This window comes from Pelodiscus sinensis, chromosome 6 (assembly GCF_049634645.1).
Source record: "Pelodiscus sinensis isolate JC-2024 chromosome 6, ASM4963464v1, whole genome shotgun sequence".
In the NCBI taxonomy this organism is placed as follows: Eukaryota; Metazoa; Chordata; order Testudines; family Trionychidae; genus Pelodiscus; species Pelodiscus sinensis.
Genome location: NC_134716.1, coordinates 21,157,956 through 21,181,522, shown reverse-complemented (window position 1 = coordinate 21,181,522; position 23,567 = coordinate 21,157,956). Strand labels below are relative to the sequence as shown.

Below are 23,567 nucleotides of genomic sequence, written 5' to 3'. Positions count from 1 at the left end.
ACTATGGCTATAGTGTTAATTTCTGAAATACACAGAAGATATTTTACTTTTCAGCATTCTTTGCAATTCTTATTTGGTGATTGTAAGTACATTCTCCATTTAATATTCAGATGCAAACAAGAATTATCTTTGCTGTGCAAATGAGGAAAGCCTTTGGGATATGTAAAAGCCTCCAGGTATTTTCAAACAAGACACTGTAAAAGTATATCTCATATATGTGTACTTTCCAACTATTTTAAATACTATTGATCTCCGTATTATGTAAAAAGAATGCTATTTCTAGTTTGCTTGCCTTTTGAAACATTTATTTTTGATCCTAAATTTTTAAAAAAATGAATAAAGGTGCTAAACTAAAATGTTCTGTGTAAACAGGGCAACCCATGTAGGTACTTTGTAAATATAGTTAGAGTCCATAGAATGGTTGAAGATGACTACAGATTTTGAAACGTATGTCAAACACCTTTTGATTGGAAGTCTTAAATAAGCATTTTCTTATTTACTATACATGAAATCTTGACTTTGATTTTGCAATAATTCATTCTGATTTAGTACCTTGACCACTTTTTTAAGGAGATATTATTAGATCCCTTAATTCAGTGTTTCCCAAACTATAGGCTGCGGCCCGCTACCAGAAAACTACCAGGCCTCAGCGTGGTTACCGGGGTGTTCTGTGTTCCCGGAGTGCCTGTGTGGCACCAGGTCCCCCAAACCCTCAGCCGGCCTGGGCGGAGTCTGCAGCTGGATGTTCTGGTTCCCAGCAGAGTCCTAGCTGGGGTGGCGGGGAGAGGAGAAGGGGAGAGCTGGCCACTGGAAGTAGCACTGGATGGAGGAATCGGGGCGGGGCGGGCCGGGGAGACTGGGGGGCCGGTAGAAGCAGGGCTGTCGGGGGACATGAGGTCGGGGGTGGGGAGTTGGCTGGGGAAGATGGGGGGGGGGGGGAGAGTGGCTGCCAGAAGCAGGGCTGGACGCGGGCAGCGGGGCTGGCCAAGGGAGATTGGGAGGATAAGCCGGGGAGAACTGGCTGTCTGGGAGGAGGTTGGGGGAAGTGGGGCTGTCGAGAGGCGCAGCTGGGGTGGGGAGTGAATCGGCCGGTGGGGAGCGAGACTGACCCGGCCATATGCAGATCTTGGGGTGCTGCCCTCCTTCCCTCCCTCCCTCCCTCCCTCCCTCCCTCCGCAAAGCACAAGTTAGTCCAGCCCGGGGATTCTATTGTTCCCCCTCCCCCACACACACATCCCCTCGAGTAGTTGCAAACTGTCTGGCTGGTAGACACACTCATGCAGCCTGAGCACATTTACCAGCCAGGCAGTTCGAAACTACAAACTGATACATCTAGTAATAATAATACTTACCTAATGAGAAAAAACCAGACATTTGTTTTTTATGTGTTTATATTTTTGGGCTGCAAAAAACAGTAGTGGGAAAAAAAAGGGTTCCAACTAAAGTAAAAAGTATGGAAAACCCTGGTCTAGCCAGCTTTCTGTCTGTCTTACAGTCCACTTATCCAATCCATATTCCTTAACTTGCTGGCAAGAATATTGTGGGTGACCATATTAAAAGCTTTGCTAAAGCTGGCACTGGGGGTTTTGGAAGGACCAGAAAGAACTTATTTGAATATTCATGATTTGATTAATGAATATGCAAATAAACATTACCTGTCCTCCAAAAGTTAGTGAATGGATTTACTGGTCCCCATGTCAAAAAGTTTGGAAACCCCTGCCTTAATGGCATATATCAACAGTGAGTGTGGTACTGATACATGACCTGACACAAATAAATGGGATAGCATTGTGCTAGCTACACTAATTCCTATTGCATGGATCCTGTTTGTGCTCACTTGTGGAGTTTTTAAAGGCTCAGCACTCTTCCCCCTGTTCTTCACCATTTGAGACCTTTGACCTCACTGTCAACATTTTTTGCACCACATTTAAGTGAACAATTAATTCGGTCTCCACTGATGCCATCTCTATCATCCTCAAGATATCTCAGTATCTGGAGGAAAATGAACAGATGAATGAAGAGAAGATCAACCTTATTTCAGGAACAAATGAAGTGTGGTGATGGTAGAATCAGTTGGAGTAATTTGCTACTTACTTTAATTTCACCATGAATTGATGATATCTGATCACAGATTGTCAAGGAGTGGTGAAGCATCAGGTCATGTTGGATTCCTTACAAATCAATTCAAAACATGCATATTTGTTGGAAGTGAGGAACACCTCTGAGATTTTTCACCTGATGCATTGAACTGATGCATGTGTAAAATAGTGTATACAGTAATTACTCATTTAACACGTGCCCACTTAACACGTTTTTGGAATAGCATTTTTTTTTTTTAGGGAACATTTTTCAAATAACACGACCATCCCTGAAATAACACGAAAATAATCAAGTTGTGGACTACTTCACATGGCAGTATAAGTTGGTGAAAACAGTGGCAATATGCATGAGCGGATGAATGTATGTGGTCACAGCGCTCCTCCGCTCACTCACGTGTTTATCTTTGTGTTTTAACAAAACACGGTGACTTGTTTTGCTAGTTATCTTGTGTTGCTAGATATCTAATGTTGACGTTGATGACCTAGCACCAACAAAAAATTGACTTTGCAACCCCCACCTTTTCCATTATTTTTAATGGGAAAATTGACTCCGGATAGCACGTTTTCGCTTAGCACGAACATTTCCAGAAACGCATCTATAGTGTTAAATGAGGAATTATTGTATTGATGTTTATTGATAAAATCATGAAAACCAATGTAAATTGCTCATCCATTTGCACTGTTTGAAGCGCTAATATATCACATGCAAGTGGCTTTCTGGGCCTTCTCATGTTACAGTTATGTAAATAAGCAATAAACAGTGAAAACAGGAAGTGAGTGACAAAAGGATTAGGAAAGAAATAACAGTTCCTCCCTCTTAAAGGACTTTTACCATTTTTTGCTTTCTGTGTGTACATATGTATACATTTATTAAAGCATTTAAAATTAGAATTTGTATTTTAATGAGATTTCCTAGTTATCAGCGCACTGTACAGAATAATAGAGTATAAGGGTGCATGTAACCTTTTCATCTAAGATCAAATAATTGTGATTGTCTATAGTTAATGGAAGTTTAATATCATATTTCATTAAAAATTCTCAGAACATCGAACATAAGTCAACATTCCATGGAGAAGAAAGTATTATGCAGCTTGTATGTGTGCGTATCTGCATATCAGAGCACAAAATATTGACATGATAATTGCAGTCAAGCCTGAGTGAACAGTGGCCTGTGGGAATTCAGCTGGTGTTGTACCAACTGGATGGCTGCTCAGGACACAGTTTGAAATGCAAGGTGCAAGTTAGCACTTTATTCAGCACAGGCAGGCATCATTTAAAAATCCTTGGGGGAAACCCTGGTGATGTGCAGATGTTAAAACAGTCTGTTCTGAAGTGCTGATATTTTTGAACACTGTAAGAGATTTGTGTATCTAGATGAAAAATGTTTGCAAAATTATTCACAGCAAAATATGACACAATTTTCATGCTTCACGCACTACTCAATATAAAAAGTGTGAAGAGTCTTCTATGTACATATATTGAAATCAGGCTGCATAATAAATCACCTGAACAAAGTCACTGAACTTGTAAAAGGAAAAAATTGGTTTATTTAATTACATTTTTGCATTATGAAACATGAAGTAAAATAGACAGGAGAACAAGAACCAGATATAATACTAGGAATGTACACATAAGTTGATAATCTAAAAAAAAACTATGAAAAAACAATTACATTTCTTGGCATATTATTTCTCTTTTTCCTGTTTTGGTTGCAATCTGATTTTGCTAAGAGATTTATATACTTAAATTTGCATGTTGTAGAGAAATATTCAAGTAGACTTTATGATGGTTATAAAAATAAATGGCATTTCCTTAAAAATTGTGGCATGAATATCATCCAAGTATGTATTATCTTTTTTCCCATATTTTCTAAAGCAGTTTGAAATACAGTTCTCTAAGTATTTAAAAATAAAGGAATTCCATGCACATGTGCCAATTATAAGAGCTGGGTTGGCTGTTAGGTGTTGGATTTTGCACTCAAGGATCTGAATGAGGAGTATTAGGGATTTATTAAGAGATCAAAATTATTTTAAACTATTTCACTTAGTATGTGGCAGTGTAAAGTTTCCAATTGAAAAATTAGGCATGGACCCTAATCCTGCTGTGGGTTTCATTAAGGCACAAGGTTCTGTTTGAAATATTGCAGCCTTTCAAATTTCTTTTCTCCTTCCCTCCCTCCCCACTTTCTAAGTTGTTCTTAAAATCATATATTCAGGGAAGCATTTCAATAATTTTCAGTTTGATATCCAAATAAATAGTAATGAGCATGTAACTATGACTTGATCACACAATTCAGAGTTTGATATTTAGGGGGAAATTATAAAGGGGATCTTTTTTAGTATAAAAACGCGCTTTGATAAAAAGGTTTCATAAAGTAATGGAAAGGAGGTGAGAAATGGAGCTATGGAGAGCTTTCAAAGAGCCTCAGCCTTTTTATTAGTTAAATCTGTAATTAAATTTATGTTAAAAATGACATCTTTGTTTAGCTATATAATTTTTTTAGAAGAATGGTTAATTGAATGATGTAAATAAAGGCCAATGGTAGAATAAAAATATCTCTTTTCCCTATTACTTTTGCTACTGTTTTGCAAGTTTATTATATAAAATATAATATTTTACAAACTTCACTGAACTTTGCTTTTTAAAATCTGTGGACTTCTGTAATGCAATTGCTATTTTCACACCTCATTCATAGTTAAATGTTTCCTTATAATCTCTAATATTTCATTTTTGACAACTCATTAAAAATGGGCCAAAACCCAGAAAATATGATACTGTCATGTTGTATAATATATAGTGTGGGCCAGAACACAATAAAAATGAGTTAATGCTTTAGAATCATTTCACAGATTTTTGGCTTTCGGTGGATGGTGAAAGCTGAACGTGGATAAACTCTGGCTAAATACAGCTATGTTAAAATTTTAAATAGGTAGTACTCGTGGGAAAAGTGATTGGAGCTTAAAACTTGTACAAATTGACAGCCTCTCTTCACTCCATTTTTCATCCTAAAGAAGTCTGCAAATATTCTTAGCTCAGATCATTATTGCTCATCAGTGGTTCTAATTAGCTAAACAGGAGTTTGTCTCAGTCATTGATCATCATCAACTTCTTGACAGTGCATGATTTTTTTGTATTTTTGTGAATCTTTTTAATGTATTATAAATCTATAAAGAGTGTATTGTTGGAACCCAGCAAAGATTTGTTTACTTATACTTGTTTCCTTTATAAACAACAAGTTTTGTTTTAGTCATTCTAATCAAACCTTAGTTTTTAAACTGTGACAACAGATCCAGAGATACTATAGTTCCATACCATACAGTAGTTTTACCTAGTGTGTCTTTTGGGAGCATACTTGTAATGAGTATTGGAAGTCATACTGTACCACCAGGAGGAGCTGCTGATAAAATTCCATACAAATGTTTAATTTATGTTGCAAGCTTCTGCTAACATCTATTGATTGCATGCTTATATTACTGTGATCAAGTTGTAGTAGTTTTCTTCTTTAGTAATTTGTGATAACTAAGCAAAACACAGTTTTGGTTGCATTATCTAAGTTTATTGTATGTGCCTTATATTTGGAGCTAAATAAATACTAAAACCTCGACTATGGTGAATTAATTATACCACTTGAGAAATTAAATGTGGATCTGTGTTACTAACCTCATTGCTTGCAAATTTTGTCAAAAGGCCACTTTATTTGGGAAAGTACTGTATTTTATTGGCAGTTGGAATCGCATATATTCACACACAATTCCTTTACAGTGATAATACGGCATTCTCTCTTTCATTTTGTCTCATCCCAGACTTTTCATTCATAAAAATCTCTCTGGTGCAGCTTTGTGCTAATGTTACAAGAGTTTCATAAATACTAGCCACCAGAATAAACATCTTTTGGAAGATATTACTAAGCTGATATCTTCAAAGTTCACAATCAGGAGCCAACCGTTTCTTGAAAAAGCAAACAGTTCAGAAGGATGTATATTTTAAAACCAAATAATTTTGGGCAAGGTTCGACAGTGGAAACCTGAGGAGCTGGACAGAATTTTGAGAATTATAGTACTATTGAGCCGAAAAAGATTGCGGACCTACTGCCTCTTCTTTGCTACCCTGCTCAAGAATGAACATCAATAGCCATTGGAGGAAGAACAAGAGGAAGCCAATGATGAGCTGTCTCCAGAAAGCCAGCATCCCCTTTGTGATTCAAGACCTGTCAGTAGACTTGTATGAAGTGAGTCTGATTACCAGACATATATCTAGGCCAGGACTGAAGAGTAGATCTTGTTGAGGGAACATGGTCACATAAGTATCTATCTTTACAATGTATTATTATGCTATACTGCTGTGCTAACATGTGTTCCAGGAGCCCCAGGATAGTAACCATTTTTGTCTGTCATGATTTAAGTATTTTTCTGAGTCTCAAGCCTCTGCCCCCTCTCTAACCATGCTATCTCTTCAGCCTACCCACCCACCCATTTTCAGAATGGCAGCTGGTATGGCCAGGCACATAGCTTCTGTCTCATACAAAAGCCCTGACTGTTCTTCTTTATCAAACTGCCATCTAATTATTTTCTTTTCCCCTTCCTGCATGTGGCCTGCTTATTGTACACCTCCAGATTCCCTTGTTCACCATGCTCAAAATAGCAATCAGCATCACGGTGCAACAGAAATTCCTGACATCCCTTCCCCTCCCACTCTGCAACATATTTAAACAATGAAAACATTAAATTGTGCAAAATCCAAAAGTATTGAGACAGTGATTACAGGAAAAGGAAGTTTGGTTAGTGCTCTCAGTTTATATGAGGGAGACTTGGGCATTGTACGTCCATACAAGTACTAAAGACTATAGCTCCCTGCTGAGATATAGATGCCCTGTAACACGTATTTTTATAGGAAAAGAGCTTTACCTTAGGGGTAGTAAAGCTCTTAATGGCTTTTTCACAAGCTTACGTAGAGAAAGACAGGGAACAGTAAATGCTTCAGACAATTAGTGCAGAATCCTATCTATTTTTCTGTGCACTTTCACCATGTCTTCAGGGGAAATAAAGTAGAATCTAAGGCTGAGAAATTGCTTGATTTTTGGTCCAGATGTTATGCGGGCTAGCTGCACGGTCAACTCCTCCAATATAACATGCAGCTATCTTCCACTCCTGTAGTGCTTCTGGAGGGACCACCTTGCTAAATACCTTCACAGTGTATCTTGCTGGTTTCACCTTTGCTTTTTTGAGGGAGGCCATTCTTTGCTTCCTAGTCACCTGCCTCAATGTCACGTCATTGAAAACCAGGACAGCCTAAAGGTGATGTACTGTGGTAGGAATTACTATCCACTTGCCCCAACATGCTTCCTACTAACTTACCCAACACTTTAGCTCCTCCAAAAATACTATTAGCTTCTCTGGAATATGAAGAATAACTGCTTGTTTTTCTTCCTATTCCCCATTCACTATACCTCCATCAGCCAGATCCTCAAGAACGGGGTCTTTATCATTTGAGTGGCTGGCTAACTTGAGGGGGAAAACAGGAAATGTAGGACAAAATGTTATTAGACTTCACTGAAGACTTCACAAAATCTATGATCGCAATGGAGAGATGGAGGCTGAACTTGAAATTAGTGAAAGAAAAAGAAACAGATGTAGAGATATTGGTGGAGTGGCCAGACACAATGTAATTAAGTCAAAATACATTGTTTGGAAGGAGAATGAACTATAGAAGTAACTGCTGGAGAGAGAGACAGAATGGTCTGCTGGAGCATGTGTATCTGTTAGGGCAGCAGTCAATGTAATGCCCTTAACTACGACATAGTCATGTTCTGTAGCCCTTGATAATACAAGATCCTGGAAACATGAGGATCCACTCTTGCAGCCATGTTCTCAGAGACCATTCCCAGTCAGAGCAGTAAGAACAATTGCACTTGGGAGACCAGCTCTTTTGAGCCAATTAGTGTCCTTACTAACTTCGAACTCCAACACTCAACAGAAGGCTAAAGAACACAAAGAGTCAGAGGTGTAAGGCCTTTACGAACCTATAATTAACACCCACCCCCATTGTTGTGTTCTGGTGTCCACTGCAGTGTGTCACTCTAAAGTTTTCTTTCATTATTTTTTAATAAAAGGTTTATGTCCTGTTGCAATAATACATTACTGTTTAATAATAACTTAAAAGTCATTTAGGAAGAGTTTGCAATTTGTTCTCTTCTCAGTTACAGCTGATATGAACTGATAGTCAATGCAGTCTGGGTGTTTTTGCTTCACAATGTGCAGAGGCTGGTTTATACACTGAAGCATGAAGAATATATATCCTTTCTCTGCTATTTTTAGTATTCACTTTAAAATCTTTATATTCTTGTATATACATATGAATATTCAGTTATTTTTTTCCCTGACCTGGTGAGCTCCTGAATTCTTCACACTAATTGTGCATTGTGGGAAAATATTTCCCTTTATCAGCACTGTTAAATTTAATTGACTCTACATTTGGAAGTGCAGCTGCCCATTTTGAGGCCTAAGACTCAAAATGAGGGCAATAGGCAACTGTGACAATATTGTCCTCTCTGCATTTTGTAGTGGACTCTTTGCTGGCTACTCAACTTGAGCAAGTTACTACATTTCAGCTTCCCACCCATTGTAGGCCTTTTTCCTTTAGTCTTACAAGTATTGTGCTAAATGCAACATGCAGCTCTAAACAGAAAGATTTTTTTTTCAGCAGCTTCCTATCTAATCAACATGCACAGCATCCTCCTTTTGAACAGGCAAAATACCCACTCCACTGTCATTCAGCAACCCACCAGTAGTTAAATACTTCTTTCTGTCTAAGTGGCCTGTGAATGGTTTCAGAAAAAGAAAAGTAGAAGATAGCTGGATTCTCAAGGATAACCATTTTCACATTAATATTCCATAGTGACCATGGGGCAAACACTTCATTATTCATTAAGATAGACCCTATTTATGAAAAATTCTAGCAATATGAATTTTTCCAAAACACCCTGCTAAGGGGATCAACCAACACCTGGAGTACCAAACAGAAATAACTCCTTGAATTCTGAGTCCTGATGCTGAGGGTAAATGATTGAGATTAGGGGGTCTTATCAATTGCCATAGTATCATTTAAGAACTTCATTCTTACAAAGTCACCAATAACCTCCTGACCCATTGCAATACAACACCTGATCACTATATGCCTAATTTGGTTGGCTATGGACAAGGAACATTCAGGGGTGGCTATTTTCCAGATGTCAGTGGTGACCTACTTCTCAATGGGTATAGGACCACATGTTGATGTTGTCACTGCAGCTCCAAGATATTCTTCACGTTTCAAAAAATTGCCTTTGCCATCCTGAAATTCTCTCACCACCTCAGGTTATCCCAGATTTGCAGTAAGATCCTTTTCCAGCAGCCCATGTTGATTTCCTGAGCTCAGAAACAATGCTGCACTATGTGAAACTGCTCTGTGAGCTGTATCTATACAGGCAGTCCCCGGGTTATGTACAAGATAGGGACTGTAGGTTTGTTCTTAAGTTGAATTTGTATGTAAGTCGGAACTGGTACATATTGTAGGGGAAACTCCAGCCAAACATTTCTCCAGAGCTCAGTTTTATTCTCCCACACCTCACTTCCCTCAGTCCTTTATTCTCAAGCTGAGGTGTCTGCTGAGAAAAGCTGCTCCGCATCTCCCTGGTCTGCTGGGGGAGGCGCTAGCTTCGCGTCTCCCTGGTCTGCTGGGGGGAAGCAGCTAGTGCGGGGTTGCCTCACCCCGTTTGTAAGTAGGGATCCTTCAAAGTAGGAATAAGAGATCCTCTGGAAAAGGGCTTATTTTCCAGAGAATCACATCTAGACTGGCGCTTTTCTCCGGCTTATCTCCAAGCCGGAAAAAAGCGGCAGCCATGTTAATGCAAATACCGCGGGGGATATTTAAATCCCCCGTGGATTTTGCTATTCCGATGTGCTACATTAGCATCCTTTTTCCGGAAGGGATGCCAGTGTAGACACAGCCTAGGGGTTTTTTGTGTGTGTGTTTTTTTTTAAAGTATTCACTTTAAAATCAATATTCTTGTTTGTACATATCTAAATATCCAGTTCTTTTTTTCTGTCCTGGTGAGCTGCTGAGTTCTTCTAGCTAATTGTGCATTGTGGGAAAATATTTCCCTTTATCAGCACAGTTCAATTTAATTGAATCGCCTCTTGCTCTTGTGTTGCAAGAGGGTGAACAGAAGTTTTTGCGCTACTTTCTCTGTATCATTAATTATTTTTTATGCTATTATTATATTTCTTCTTATTTATCACCTCTTTAAGACCAGTGCATAACTCCCTTGGAATGGGTAGATACATCAGATTTTTTTTCTCATTAAGCATCTGGTAATTTTTTGAATAATTTGCTCTTGTTACTAGATATTCAGAGAAATCTTGGAAAAACTGAATGTTTTACTCGGTACTTCACCATCTAGTGCTCCTAAGCAACCAGTAAAACCCACCAGAGGGCTGGAATTGAGAAATCTCATTCTTACTACTTTAGGTTGCAAGGGACCAGTTACTTTGTACCCAGGTTGCGGTAAACCTTTCCTATGGCTAGATTTATACATGACTAGGGGCATCTGCCAATACAGCAGTGATGTTGGTCAAGAATGTGAAGAGTTGTGATCCCTGACCAGCCACAACTGTGCTGGCTGGAGGACCTAGTGTAAAAGCAATTATAACAGCAAAGCTGTGCTTTTAGTGACATTGCGTGTTCCACTCATAGTGGTAGTTTTTTCTGCTTGGTGTAGCTTTGCTAGGTTAGCTTTGCCAGTATTGTATGCAATTATTCCTATGCAGTACTGATAAATTGCTTCTATTGTAGACATGACCTATGTTAAGTTTTCTCTTTTGTGTTTGTGATGGGAGTTTTTCCTCAGCAAGAACTATAAGCTTTAGACCAACTCTAGTAAAAAATAGATGCTGACAAGAGGAGGCTGGAACACTTTCTAGAATTTTCCCCATTTAGTTATTAATATGATTATCACTGCAATAATGAGCTCAATTTATGGTATATGCCAGATTGGCAATCGCAATTAAATTTCCTAAAAGTGCTTGTATATATGATAATTAATTCTGCCTTCTAATCTATATAGTTTAACATTGCTATATTTATTTGTTGAATACTAACACTGGGCAAGAACTTTCCACTGACTTCAATGGACTTAAGAGAGCCAGATTCAATGTATATAGTACATGGACTGGAAAAGGTCTTTTTTGAAGTGCATACAGTCTAAATAAGCAATGGGAAACCAGAACTAATGATTGGGCCGCATGATTGAAATCCAGTGGTGGGCGACCTGTGGCCTGCAGCCCACTGACGTTCCATCTGTGGCCCACACTTCCCCTTGCTGCCCCCTTTCTCCACGTCTCTTGTGCAATAGCGCTCTGTCCCCACTTCTCTTCCTTCATCACAGAGCACCAATTCACAGTGCTCCAAAAGTGTTGGGAGGGAGGAGGAGGAGGGATATAGTGTGAATCAATGGATGCATGGTGCTCTGAAGGTGCTGGGAGTGAAGGGAAGGAGTAGGTAAGTGCGGGGCTCCAGTGCCCCAGTATATATGAGGTGTCGGGAGGGTTGGGGGGACAGAAGGGCAGGGAGGAGGTGCACAGGCTGCAAGTGGAACCCCAGTGGGCTGCATTGGTCTAAATCAACAAGCAATATATAAGTAGTCAAGCACTTACATCACTGGGTGACCAAGAGAGGAACTTCAGAGTTTCTGCATGGTGTAACTCATACCTATTTCTGAACTGAATAAGCTCAAAAAACAAAGTTTTCATGCTATTGTTTGATTAGTATTTTTTTAAAATTTTTATTCTAGAAAGCCAATAAAGTATATAATACTCTGCTATTAAGTATGGCTCTGAAACAGAACAAATAGGTCTGCGATCTTATAATCCTTTTTTCTCACCAAAATAACCATCTAGCGTACAACTTTTTGTGCTGAGATAAAAGAAAGTTGCTCACAATGATAAGCTTTTATTTGGGGTTTTCAAAGATGCTTACTCAGTGTAAAAAATTTCCCAATGTATAGAGTTAAATCCACAATCAGAATAAGAAGTTTTAGCACTCCTGAGACTTTGAGATGGCATTATGTTTTGAAAGCATTACGGGGCAATACTTTTTGATCCAAAAACTTCCAGTTGTTGACAGCCTTAGAATATAATGCTTGTGGATGCTAAGGAAAAATAGGCTTGTGTCACAATGAATGCTATCCTCTTTTTAGTTCCCCAATATGGAACTAGGGAGGGCTGCACAATTCACTGCTATTATAGGCCAAGTTCATTGCATGCATGAGGGGTTCCTTGTATTCCTCCCTTACCTCCCATAAGCAGCCTTGTATACCTATCTCCCACACCCTCTATTTCAGGGACTCCATAGAATAGAGGTCTCCAACCTTTTTAACCACAAGATCACTTTTTCAGTTTATGTGCAGTATAAGATCTACCTCAGATTCAAAAACTCTTGCCCCACTTCCGTCCCACCCCTTCTTTGAGGCCTTGCTCCTTCTCACTCCATCCTCCTTCATCCCCCATTCTCACTCACTCTCACTGGGCTAGGATAGGGGGTTGGGTTGCAGGCGCTGGTCTTGGGCCAAGGAGCTTGGAGTATAGGAGGGGCTTTGGGCTTAGCCCAGGTGTGGGATTGGGGTCCAGGAGGGTTTTAGGGTCAAACTCTTGGGAAGGAGTTTGGGTACAGGGGGACTCATGTCTGGGGCAGGAGATTTGGTGTAGGAGGAAGTTCGGGGCTGGGACAAGGTTTCAGGAAGCAGTCTCTGTCTGGGTACCATTTAACTGACACAACTTCCAGGTGGTGGAGCACTGGAGTTAAGGCAGCCTTACTCCTGCCGTGGTCCTGCACCACTCTTGAAAGCAGCTGGCATGTACAGCAATGGCTCCATGGTGCCATGTGCTGCCCCTCATCTACAGGCACTGAGCCCACAGCTTTACTGGCCACGGTTCCCCATTATTGTTCGATGGGAGCTGCAGGAGTGGTATCTGCAGGCAAGGACCGCATGTGGAGACCCCCTGCTCTGCCTCTCTCAGGGTCTGCAGGGACATGTCAGCTACTTCCAGGAGCAGCAGTTACCAAAGGGATAATTTCTCCAGCCACAACAGGTTAGGCATTTTAGAACTCACTACTGAAAGAATTAAATGTAAGTGTAAGAGAGAAATGAAAATTATGAAGTGCACAGAGCAGTCAAAAACCAAAAATAACACACTTCGCAAATAACTACCCATACACGTATGTGTTGGATCAGGAGATGAGAGTGAAGGACAGCGTGTGTTTGTGAGAATGAATGAGATACACACAGTGTGTGAGAGGGACAGAGATTTGCATTGCCATGCTCCCTCCATCCCCTTTTCTCTGTGAGGAGATAAGGTACAGAAGTAGGGGAAGGAGGGAAACCTGGACATCAGTGCCCCCCTTCCACCTCCCACACCTGCACAGCAAGCAGGAGGCTCCCAAGGGGGCAGCTCTAAGGCAGAGGGCAGGAGCAGCATAACAGTGGGTGGCGGGGCAACTGAAGTGCTAGCGCTTGATAGCTTCCAGGCCAAACCAGTCAGGATCACCTGTCAGAGGTTCCAAGATCTACTGGTAGATCCCGATCTACTGGTTGTTGAGAACTGTACTACAGACACATTCCTCATCATGCCAGGGCTCTTTGTTTCCCCATACCTACACACTGTGCTCCTCTCCCCTGATTCCAGGGTTCTCAAATCTCTCCACTGTGGTTGGGCTCTGTATGCTCCCCCATTTGCCCTTCTCCTTTTTTATTGCTTTTCTGTTTTGGATATAAGTCAGAGAGTGTTGTATGCTGTGTTACTGTATCTGTATTGCTTCCAGGATATTAGAGAGATAAGGTGGGTAAAATAATTTATTTTATTTGACCAACTTCTGCTGCTAAGAGAGGCAAGCTTTTGAGCATGCATAGTGTTTTTCAGAGTGTTAACATTTCAAAGTCAGTTGACATGAAAGGAAGTGATGTTGGTATGATAGAAGATCTTAATGGCTCCATCAACCAGTTTGTTAATATATAGACAGTTGCAGACCTGATTACAGCTGACGGGTTTGCTAATAAGATGCCACAATTTCTGTACATCCAGTTTTCTGATTTTCACCAAAATCAATAGGGTCCTGCCAACTGATGACTACACCATTACCTGAAATGTTGATATTGATTGGATACAGCATTCAAAAGTTATTGTGTTACACACAAACATAAAAAGGCCATCAAGTTGAGTGTGAGATCAGACAAAGGTAAAAGGAAAAAAGAGTTTGCTCATTATATAGTTGAATAGACCTCATGTCGTTTGGAAGTAATATTGTAGATTATTTTGGGCTTTCTTTTATGATTTTCGAGTCCTGGTCCTCCTGCTTCTTTAGAATAAAGTTGTCTTAGCTGTTTGCCAATGTAATTTGCTGTCACTTGCCATATGCTACCTGATTAATTCTGCAAGGGCTGTCAGCCTTAGATAATTTAATTTTCTGTGCTTTAAAATGACATTCATTATCAGGATATGAAAAATTCAAAGGATTAACTGCAAATTATGACTAATAAACTGTCTATTTTTTGTTTCTAGAGAAAAGCAGAAGGCTGAAGTCAAGGACAGGAAAGTATTAGAAATTTTGCAAATCAAAGACAGTAAAATACAAGAACTTGAACAGGTTGGTATGTTTTAAGTAAGTACATGAAGATTATAATTATAATTTATTTCTAGTAAGTATTTTTTCTGCTTTCTAATGTGTTAAAATAGATATTTTAGATCACTGTGCTCTAAATTTAAGTTTAGGTTCTAGGTGTCTGAGAAGAGATCCCTTCTTCATACAATAATACAATAGATGAGGTGCTTGTACTAATAATCCTTTGGTTTAAATGGGTAAGGTGTGAGCATGCTTGTCAGTTCTGTTTCCTGCTTCCCATAATGGTCTGCCAAAGCCTGAATTTATTAACCTTCAGGTCAATGTGCAAAACTCATCTTTTTTTTTCTTCTGGTCTTTTTTTGGTAAAATAGACTGTGTTGGTTTTATCATATTGTGTGAAATTCTATTTTGGAATGGTTTTGAGAGATTTCCATATTTTGACAGTTGTCTTTTTATGTGTGTTTTTTGCTTACTATATTTCCTGGAATAGCTCACTTTTTTCAAATAAACTGGAAGGCTAAATGCATATTAGCTTATATTTGTGAGTGAATGCACAAGATGTAAATATAGTGCTGTTTGTGTATTGTGTATTATGTAGCATTAATATTGAGTTGTAATATTTAGTAGCTTAAATAAAAGATAAAACATATCAATAACATACTTGAGCATAAACCATTCAGGCTGTTGCAAATGAATTTTTTAAATCAGTAAAGAGGAAGGAAAATTGCAAATGTCGGACAAAATAATTTTGTTAATACTGACGAGCCATAAAAAGTTGAAGCTATTTTTTTGGATCACTGTTAAGCATAGTCAAAATCCTAAGTATTGTTGTAAAATTTAAGATACAATAATAACATCCAAATTTGAATATAAAAAATGTCTCGCAATAACAGCTACCAAATGTAAGAGGACAAAACAATTCCTTCTTAGCCAGTCACTCTATAACTCTCAAATCATTACCTTGTCTAAAGTGTAGGGGAAAAATAAGCCTTGCAACATGTCTTGAATATTGAGAAATGACCTTGTGAGATCCAGGGAAGAATGGGGAGCCCAAAGATAGAGCTACAGATATTTACAAGGACACAGAGACAGGCCCTGTTGGACCTTTTACCTAGGAAGGGGTTCGTCCTTACCTATTAACTGAGTGACTTAGCCTGAGGGATGAACTGCTGAAGATCTGCCTGATGAGGGCAACAGCCAAGAAATGGCACTGGGAACAGAGAAAGGAAAGAATACAGGATTGCATTCAGCAGATAGGATGTGCTTATGAGAGGTGAGAGCATTAACTAACAGTCTCTTGTGTGCTCATTCAGTCTTAACAAGGTATAACTATAAGCTTTGCTCTGACTGGGGTGGGAAGCTTAAAAAGGGAAATCCTGCCACAAGGAGGAACAGTGTACAGGAAGAACACTGCTGCACCTCAGAGATTGCTGACCAGAGATAGGTAAAATAAGTGGGAAACAGTTGCAGGCCTCACCATCCTGGAAAGTGCATGGGCCAGCTATTAAGCAAGGTGCCCCAAGAAGAGAGTCCAGACATAGGCCTAATTAAATATTATAGACCAGGTGCTGAGCCACACCCTAGAGGACTGACCCCAGAAAAACTGCCACCTTTGCCTCTCTTTTTGTTTGTTCTGATTCTTTCTTACAAAGGGGAAGAGAGAAAAAAGGAATTTTCTTTGTTTGAAAAGCCCTTCGTGTGCTAAAAATTGGGCAAACTTTACAAATAACTTAAATTGGGTTTTGATAGGGATTTAGGTGGACCCCACTTTCACAATGTTACGAAAAGGTAAACATCAAAAAGACTGGCCAAAAAATTATAGCACAGGCAAGAGATCTAGAGCCTCTTCGTACCAACCTATACTTGGCATTTACTTTGGGACTGCTGGTACTCCCTTCATACGTCAGGTATGCAGAGCCAATGTGTTCTATTATGGAGTAGCTCAGGCATTTCTCTTTAAGGAAACAGGTGGTGCTTCCTCTTGGCCACGTGGAAAAGGAATATCACAAACAGATTACCCTGGAATTGATAAGATTTTCTAGTTCATCTCTCAAAGTATCAGCAAAATGCAGGACAATGTAGCACTTTAAAGACTAACAAGATGGTTTATTAGATGATGAGCTTTCGTGGGCCAGACCCACTTCCTCAGATCAAATAGTGGAAGAAAATAGTCACAACCATATATACCAAAGGATACAATTAAAAAAATGAACACATATGAAAAGGACAAATCACATTGCAGAACAGGAGGGGGAAGCAGGGGGGGGGGAAGGAAGGAAGGTAAGTGTCTGTGAATTGATATTAGAGGTGGGGAGAGTGGGATGTTTGTGAGCTAATGGTATTAGAGGTGATAATTGGGGAAGCTATCTTGGTAATGGGTAAGATAGTTTGAGTGTTTGTTCATTCCTTCTCGGAGAGTGTCGAATTTTAACATGAATGACAGTTCAGAGGATTCCCGTTCAAGTGCAGATGTAAAAGGTCTTTGTAGCAGAATGCAGGTGGTTAAGTCATTGAGAGAGTGTCCTTTCTGGTTAAAGTGGCAAGAAACTGTTTTTTCTTTGTGATCTTGTCTGATATCTGTTTTGTGGGCATTAATCCTTTGGCGAAGTGTCTGAGATGTTTGTCCACTGTACATAGCAGACGGACACTTTCGGCACATGATAGCATAGATTATATTTCTGGATGCGCAGGAATATGTGTTCTTGATCTTATAACTCACTTGGTTAGGTCCAATAATGGTATCAGCAGAATGAATATGTGGACAAAGCTGGCAACGGGGTTTGTTGCAAGGGAAGCCCCGACTTCATCATAAAAGTGCCACACAGGGCACCCAACTAGAGGTGACAGGCCACACCGTGCCTGCCTCCAAAGCTCGGCACCAAGCATGGCACTTACTAATACCTTGCCGAGTACAGTGGTACTCCAAGCGGTTTTCATGGCACCGCAGCAGCTGACAGGGCAGCTGCTTGGCACCGCCTCCCTCCTCACGATGTGTGCTCTGCTCTTCTGGTGCCACAGGTTGTATCATCTTCTATAGCAACCTTTTGGTGCCTCACACTCCTACCATTAGCTATAGGGAGCACAGAGACCTGGCAATCTCCTCTATTCTAAATTCTCTTTTTTTGAGTGATGACAAACAATCTTACTCACCACTATCCAATTACACAGCATCACCCTCCCCCCTATCAACTGAGGGGAATGACAACTTAGTGGTTTTCTCACTGCAGCTATCCCACGTACAGAGGCATTGGGATTGTCATTTAATTCCGGCCAGCCTGACTTCACCAGAGCAGCAATGGCTCCCTGGGTACCATATCCATGGATGCCACCACCAAGGCCCTCCCCCCGCCCTCCCCATGGCAATTGTGGAACCCATGGCCTCAACAAAATAAGAAGAGAAGAGGGAGGAGAGGGGAAGAAGCTGTTCTCCTACGCCAGGTTCTGGATAGAGAAGGAAATGAAGGGAGGATGGCTGCACATGCGCGATGGTACTGGGGGAGCCCGCGAGCGCCACGCATACACGGTCCCAATACATTGCTATAAAAAATCTGCTCTGAGGTGCTAGGATGCACCAACACTTACTGTGGATCACCCCCAGGGACACTCATCTTGAAGAATGTCAGTTACAGGAAGGTAAGTAACCTACTCTTACATACCATCACAGAGACAGTATCCCAAATCCACTTCTTCTAACAAAGAGGTTAAATATCTAGACTTGTTGGAAAGAAAGATCTTCACATACATTAGCCTTCATTTCAGAATAGTGAACTGTCAAATGTTGTTGGCTAAAACAGGCTATTTGAACTTTTCCAAGTTCCCACACATTGTAGACAAGGTGCAACAGCAAGACGGAGCTCAGTTCCAAGTTGTTTTCATAACTTTTATTTTCACCCCGAGGTGCTAGGACTCAGCCCTGGCACAGATTAAGCACTGACCGCCACCAAAAAGAAAGCATCATATGCAATGCTACACAACTAGGCCAGGTCTATACTAGACCAGGAAGGTTGGTTTAAGGCACATAATTCCAGATATGTAAATAATGTAGCTGGAGTTGACACACTTTAAGCTGAGTGTCATGGAGCGGACACACACCGCCATGGCACCTGCTGCTGGCAGCACTGGGAATTAGCTTTTGCCAGCCCGCAGGATGCCTCTGTCTGTCTGGTGTCTCCCCCATCACTCCATTCTCCCACGTTTCTCCCAGACCGTGGTGTCCTCTTCAGGACACTTCCCTCCAGCAGTGCCCACTATTGTTGTCTCTCATCCCCCTTCTGGGGGCAAGGGGGTATTTGTCAGTCTCTGTGCTCATGGGTTCTATCCTTCCAGGGAACCCACAATTCCCCTATACCCACCTTGCCTCAGTGACCCACTACCAGCTTTCATTTAGCCCCTGCCACAGGGGCAAACTGCAGTCTGAAATGGCCACTCATCATTGGCAAGGGGGTGTGGACCTTTTCCTATCCTGGCTGCTCCCCTGCAGCCCTACTACTCTCAGGCCTTGCTTCAGGCTTTGCAGCCTGGGAGTGTGGCTAGGCCAGAGTTCCCCAGTGCTGCCTGCCTTTTCCCAGCACTGCTCTGTCTATAGGAAGCCCCCAGCTTCCCTGGAATCCAGGTTCCTCCTGCTCCCCAGCTAGAGCAAGAGTGTCTGTCTGTCTGTCTCTCTCTCTCTCTGCCCTCCTTCTTCCTGCAGCCTTTATTTATGTAGCCCCAGCTGGGCCCTAACTGACTACTATTTGCCTTAGCTGTAGGCTTTGCTCTCAGCCCTCTCTCAGGGCTGGGTTTTTACCCTCAAAGGGCCAGTGCAGGATAGAACCCCTGTCACACCAAGGTAGATGATATCTTCACAGTGGGAGATCGCCGGGAGCAAATGCTCCTGTCGGTTTCCCTTACTCCTTGTGAACGAAGGCGTATTGGCGCCAATCGGGGTACCTACAGTGTTCAATTTATCAGGTCCTTACTAGACCCGTTGAATCAAATGCCAGAAGATCGATCTCCAACACAGCAAGTAGAGATGTGGCCCTAGATAGGTGACTTAAAAGTTTTATTACCAGTGATCTTATGCTCCTTGTAAGAGAGAGGGTAGAGAAGTTTCATTTCTCTGTGCCTCCCGCATTATGCACCCACCTTATAGTAACCCCATCTAAGTTGTATTTTTCTAGTTTATTGATAAGAAGATCATGCAAGACCATATCAAATGCCTTACTGATGACTGGGTATACCATGTCCACCGCTTCTTCCTTGTCCACAAGACTTGTTTTCCTATGAAAGAAAGCTATCAGATTTGTTCTTTACAAATCCATGCTGGCTGTTACCTATCACCTTATCTTTCAGGTGTTTTCAAATGAATTCCTTAATTATATGCTCCGTTATCTTTTCTGGCACAGAAGTTAAACTGACTGGTCTGTAGTTTCCTGGGTTGTTCTTATTTCCCTTTTTATAGATTGGCACTCTATTTGCCCTTTTCCATTCTTCTGGAATCTTTCCTGTCTACCATGATTTTTCAAAGATGATAGCTAAGAGCTCAGATACCTCCTCTGTTAGCCCGTTGAGTATTCTAGGAATGAAGAAATGTCTTATGGTCATATAGACATACCTCCATGTTAGTCTTTAAAGTGCTACATACAGGCAGTCCCCGACTTACGTGGATCCGACTTACGTCGGATCCCTAGATACGAACGGGGTGAGGCAACTCCCGCACATGCGCAGCAGCATTCCCGGGGCTCGCTCACCTGGGTCCTAGGATCCTCCTCCTCCTCGGGCTGGCTCCGACTGGGGTCCCGCAGAGCTGCCGGGCAGAGGAAAAGTGCCTCCCCACGCCCGCTGCCCCCCCCCACCTCCCTGCCAGCAACAGGCTGCCGAACAGCAGACAAAAGCAGCCTCTCTGCCCCTCCTCCCCTCTATACATGCCGGGCTCCCGGAGCGCAGCAGCGTCCCCGGGGCTCGCTCACCTGGGTCCTAGAATCCACCTCCTCCTCCTCTTCGGCCGGCTCCAACTGGCCTCTGCCTGCAGCAGCTGGCCACAGGGACAGGGATCCCGCAGAGCTGCTGGGCAGAGGAAAAGTGCCTCCCCACGCCCGCTGCCCCCCCCCCACCCCGCGGCCTCGCATCCTGCACGCCTCCCCCCTCCCCCCTGCCAGCAACAGGCTGCCCCCTCCCCTGAGCAACAGGCTGCCGAACAGCAGACAAAAGCAGCCTCTCCGCCCCTCCTCCCCCTATACATGCTGGGCTCCCTGGGCAAACAAAGACTCCACCAAAACAAACAAAGTGCTGGCCTCATTGTGTTAGCAAAAAAAGGACCCTCCTCCTAGAACCCTGGGTGGTGTGTGGAAATAAAGCTATTAGCTCAAAGCATGGTGCAGAGCTGTTTGGTATTTGATGAGTTACTCCTTTAGTCCTGAGTTTGTCACAGGGACAGAAATAGATGTGAAATCTTCTGAACAGGGGAACAGACAGCAAAACAAACATTAGAGGGGAGTTAACCTTTCCCTATGCTATCCAAAACTAAAAAAAATGTTTGGCTAGAGTTTCCCCTACAATATGTACCAGTTCCGACTTACATACAAATTCAACTTAAGAACAAACCTACAGTCCCTATGTTGTACGTAACCCGGGGACTGCCTGTAGTCCTGTTTTTTGTTTCAGCTACACCAGACTAATACGGCTACATTTCTATCACTATTCTCCATGTATTAGACAGTGATAACTTGGTGAAATGAATCAGCTACTTTTCCTATGACAAACGTTCTTTCGAAGGGTGTATTCTGCACATTTATCTCCAACTTTCCTTTTCTCCTTCAAAGGTTTTTAGAGTGTGTCATTAAAAATTAACTGATAGTTTATGTGTGTTTTCATGCATATTACATTATTCATTTAAAATTAATAACAATAATTATTGCTAAAATTTGAGGGTTTATCAATTGGAAGCAACATAGTAGGAAAAAGACCCGTGTGGATCAGTTGGGTGATGACAGGAAGACTGAGAACCACCAATTCTTCTTCGAGTGGCCCCGTGGGTGCTCCACTCTAGGTGTCGGGTCCGTCCCGGCGCCACTGATCGGAAGATTTCAGAGCCATACCGGGCCGGGCCGCGCATGCTCTCTGCGCTGCTGGTCGTTCGCGCCCTTTCCAACGATCGCGGCTCGGCCCCCCCGCCAGTTCCTCTCAACCGTCCTCGGTTGCTGACGGAAAAGGCGATCTCTCTGCGGTCACTTGCCTTGTTCTCCTTAAAAAAAAAAAAAAACCACTAGTCTGTAAATAGTTTGACTTTTCCTGTAGTTAGTTAGTTATTAGTCTTTGTTAGTTACTTAGAAAGGAAACAGAACATAGTTAGTCAGTTGCGCGCTGAAGCGCTTTTTACTGGTCAGTTTCACCGCCATGTCCGGATCACCCGGCTTTAAGCGGTGCGGACAATGTAAGGAGGCAATGCCTGCGTCTGATGGGCATAGTCTCTGTTTTCGTTGCTTGGGGGAGTCTCATATCCCAAGCAAGTGTGCCCACTGTTCTAAATTGACTCCGAGGGCAAGAAGAGACAGGGATCTCCGCCTCAAACTTCTGCTCTGCGACAAGGCTCTTCAGCCATCAAACCCTCTGCAGCAGGAGTCCTCACAAACCCCAAAAAGAAGGGCAATATCTCCTGCAGCAGCCGGAGCAAAAAAGAAAAAAAGCCTCCCCTGCCCGATCCCTGCCAGCGGTCCCTCTCCCCCCGGTGAATCAGGGAGACCGGGGATCGGACAACAGCCGCTCCGCGGCTAAGTCAATTTCTCAGCCGCGATCTGCAAAACAGGGCAAGCATCGCACTGCGTCTGCCCCACCGCCAGTCTCCCCTCTCCATAGGGAGCACGAGCGGGATTCGACTCCTTCGGGGAGTAAGCGGCCTCGGCTAACAGCGCCGCCGGATAAGTCATCGTCCCCGGAACGGCGGGACATGCAGGGGTCAGCAACGGAGTCGGCTGCCCAAGCGGTCAACGAAGCGGTGCCGCTTGCCGTTCCGCGGGAACGCGCTCCTTCGGCACCAGACAGACGGCACCGGGAGAACCCGGCACCGCAGAGCGAGGACCCGGTTCCGTCAAGGCAGCCGGCACCGGAACCTGTCAGCGGCCCCGCAACACACCCGGTGCCGCAGGAGTCATCTGCATCGGCACCGAGAGAGTCCTCGCAATCAGCTAGACTGCAAACAGCCTCTCCCTCCTCTCATGAGTCAGGCTCCCCATCTGTTAAGGAGGTTTATCGCAGCACAGCACGACACTCTGCAAGTGCTAAAGGGCATTCATCAGTCCATGCAAGGGCATCTGGGAAGTCGATCCCTAGGGATCATTCCTTGTCTCCCTCTCCTGTGCATTCAACATACCCTTCCCCACCTCAGTATTCGGGATCGGGGAGAGTACCTTACTACCCAAGACATAGGTCCTCACGTTCCCCGCAACGAAGATCTTCCCACTATTACAGAAACACATCTCGTTCTCCGAGTTACTCTCCTCCAAGGTCTCACCATAATAGACATGGTAGCAGATATGCATCCAGGAGACCATCCCCTGATTCTGTTTATCGTTACCACAGGGGTTATTACACGGGGAGGCAGGACAGATCACCGTCCCACTCGTGTTCGTGTTGTTGCCGTCAGTCATCTTACAGACGCCATTCACAACCGGCCTCTGAGCATCGGCGCTCGCAGTCACCCAGACCACCTCCTAGTGCCACCTCAATTTCGGTCCTGTCGGAGCCTGAAGAGGGCCAGATATCGGACACAGATGATCAGCCTCCACAAGCTTCATCGCAGGATGCTCAGTCTTCTTTCCCCGACGACGCGGTTTTTGCTAT

The 23,567-nt window shown here is 42.6% G+C and overlaps 1 protein-coding gene across 5 annotated transcripts in view; it reads left to right on the top strand.

The window, feature by feature from the left end:
* Window positions 1–23,567, top strand: part of CNTLN (centlein) — a 342,196-nt gene that overhangs the window by 55,077 nt on the left and 263,552 nt on the right. For all 5 annotated transcript variants that reach the window (XM_075931520.1, XM_075931519.1, XM_075931523.1 and 2 more), the window contains exon 3: window positions 14,690–14,774. In XM_075931520.1, coding sequence (XP_075787635.1) covers window positions 14,690–14,774 — 85 coding nt within the window. The remainder of the gene's footprint in view (window positions 1–14,689; window positions 14,775–23,567) is intronic.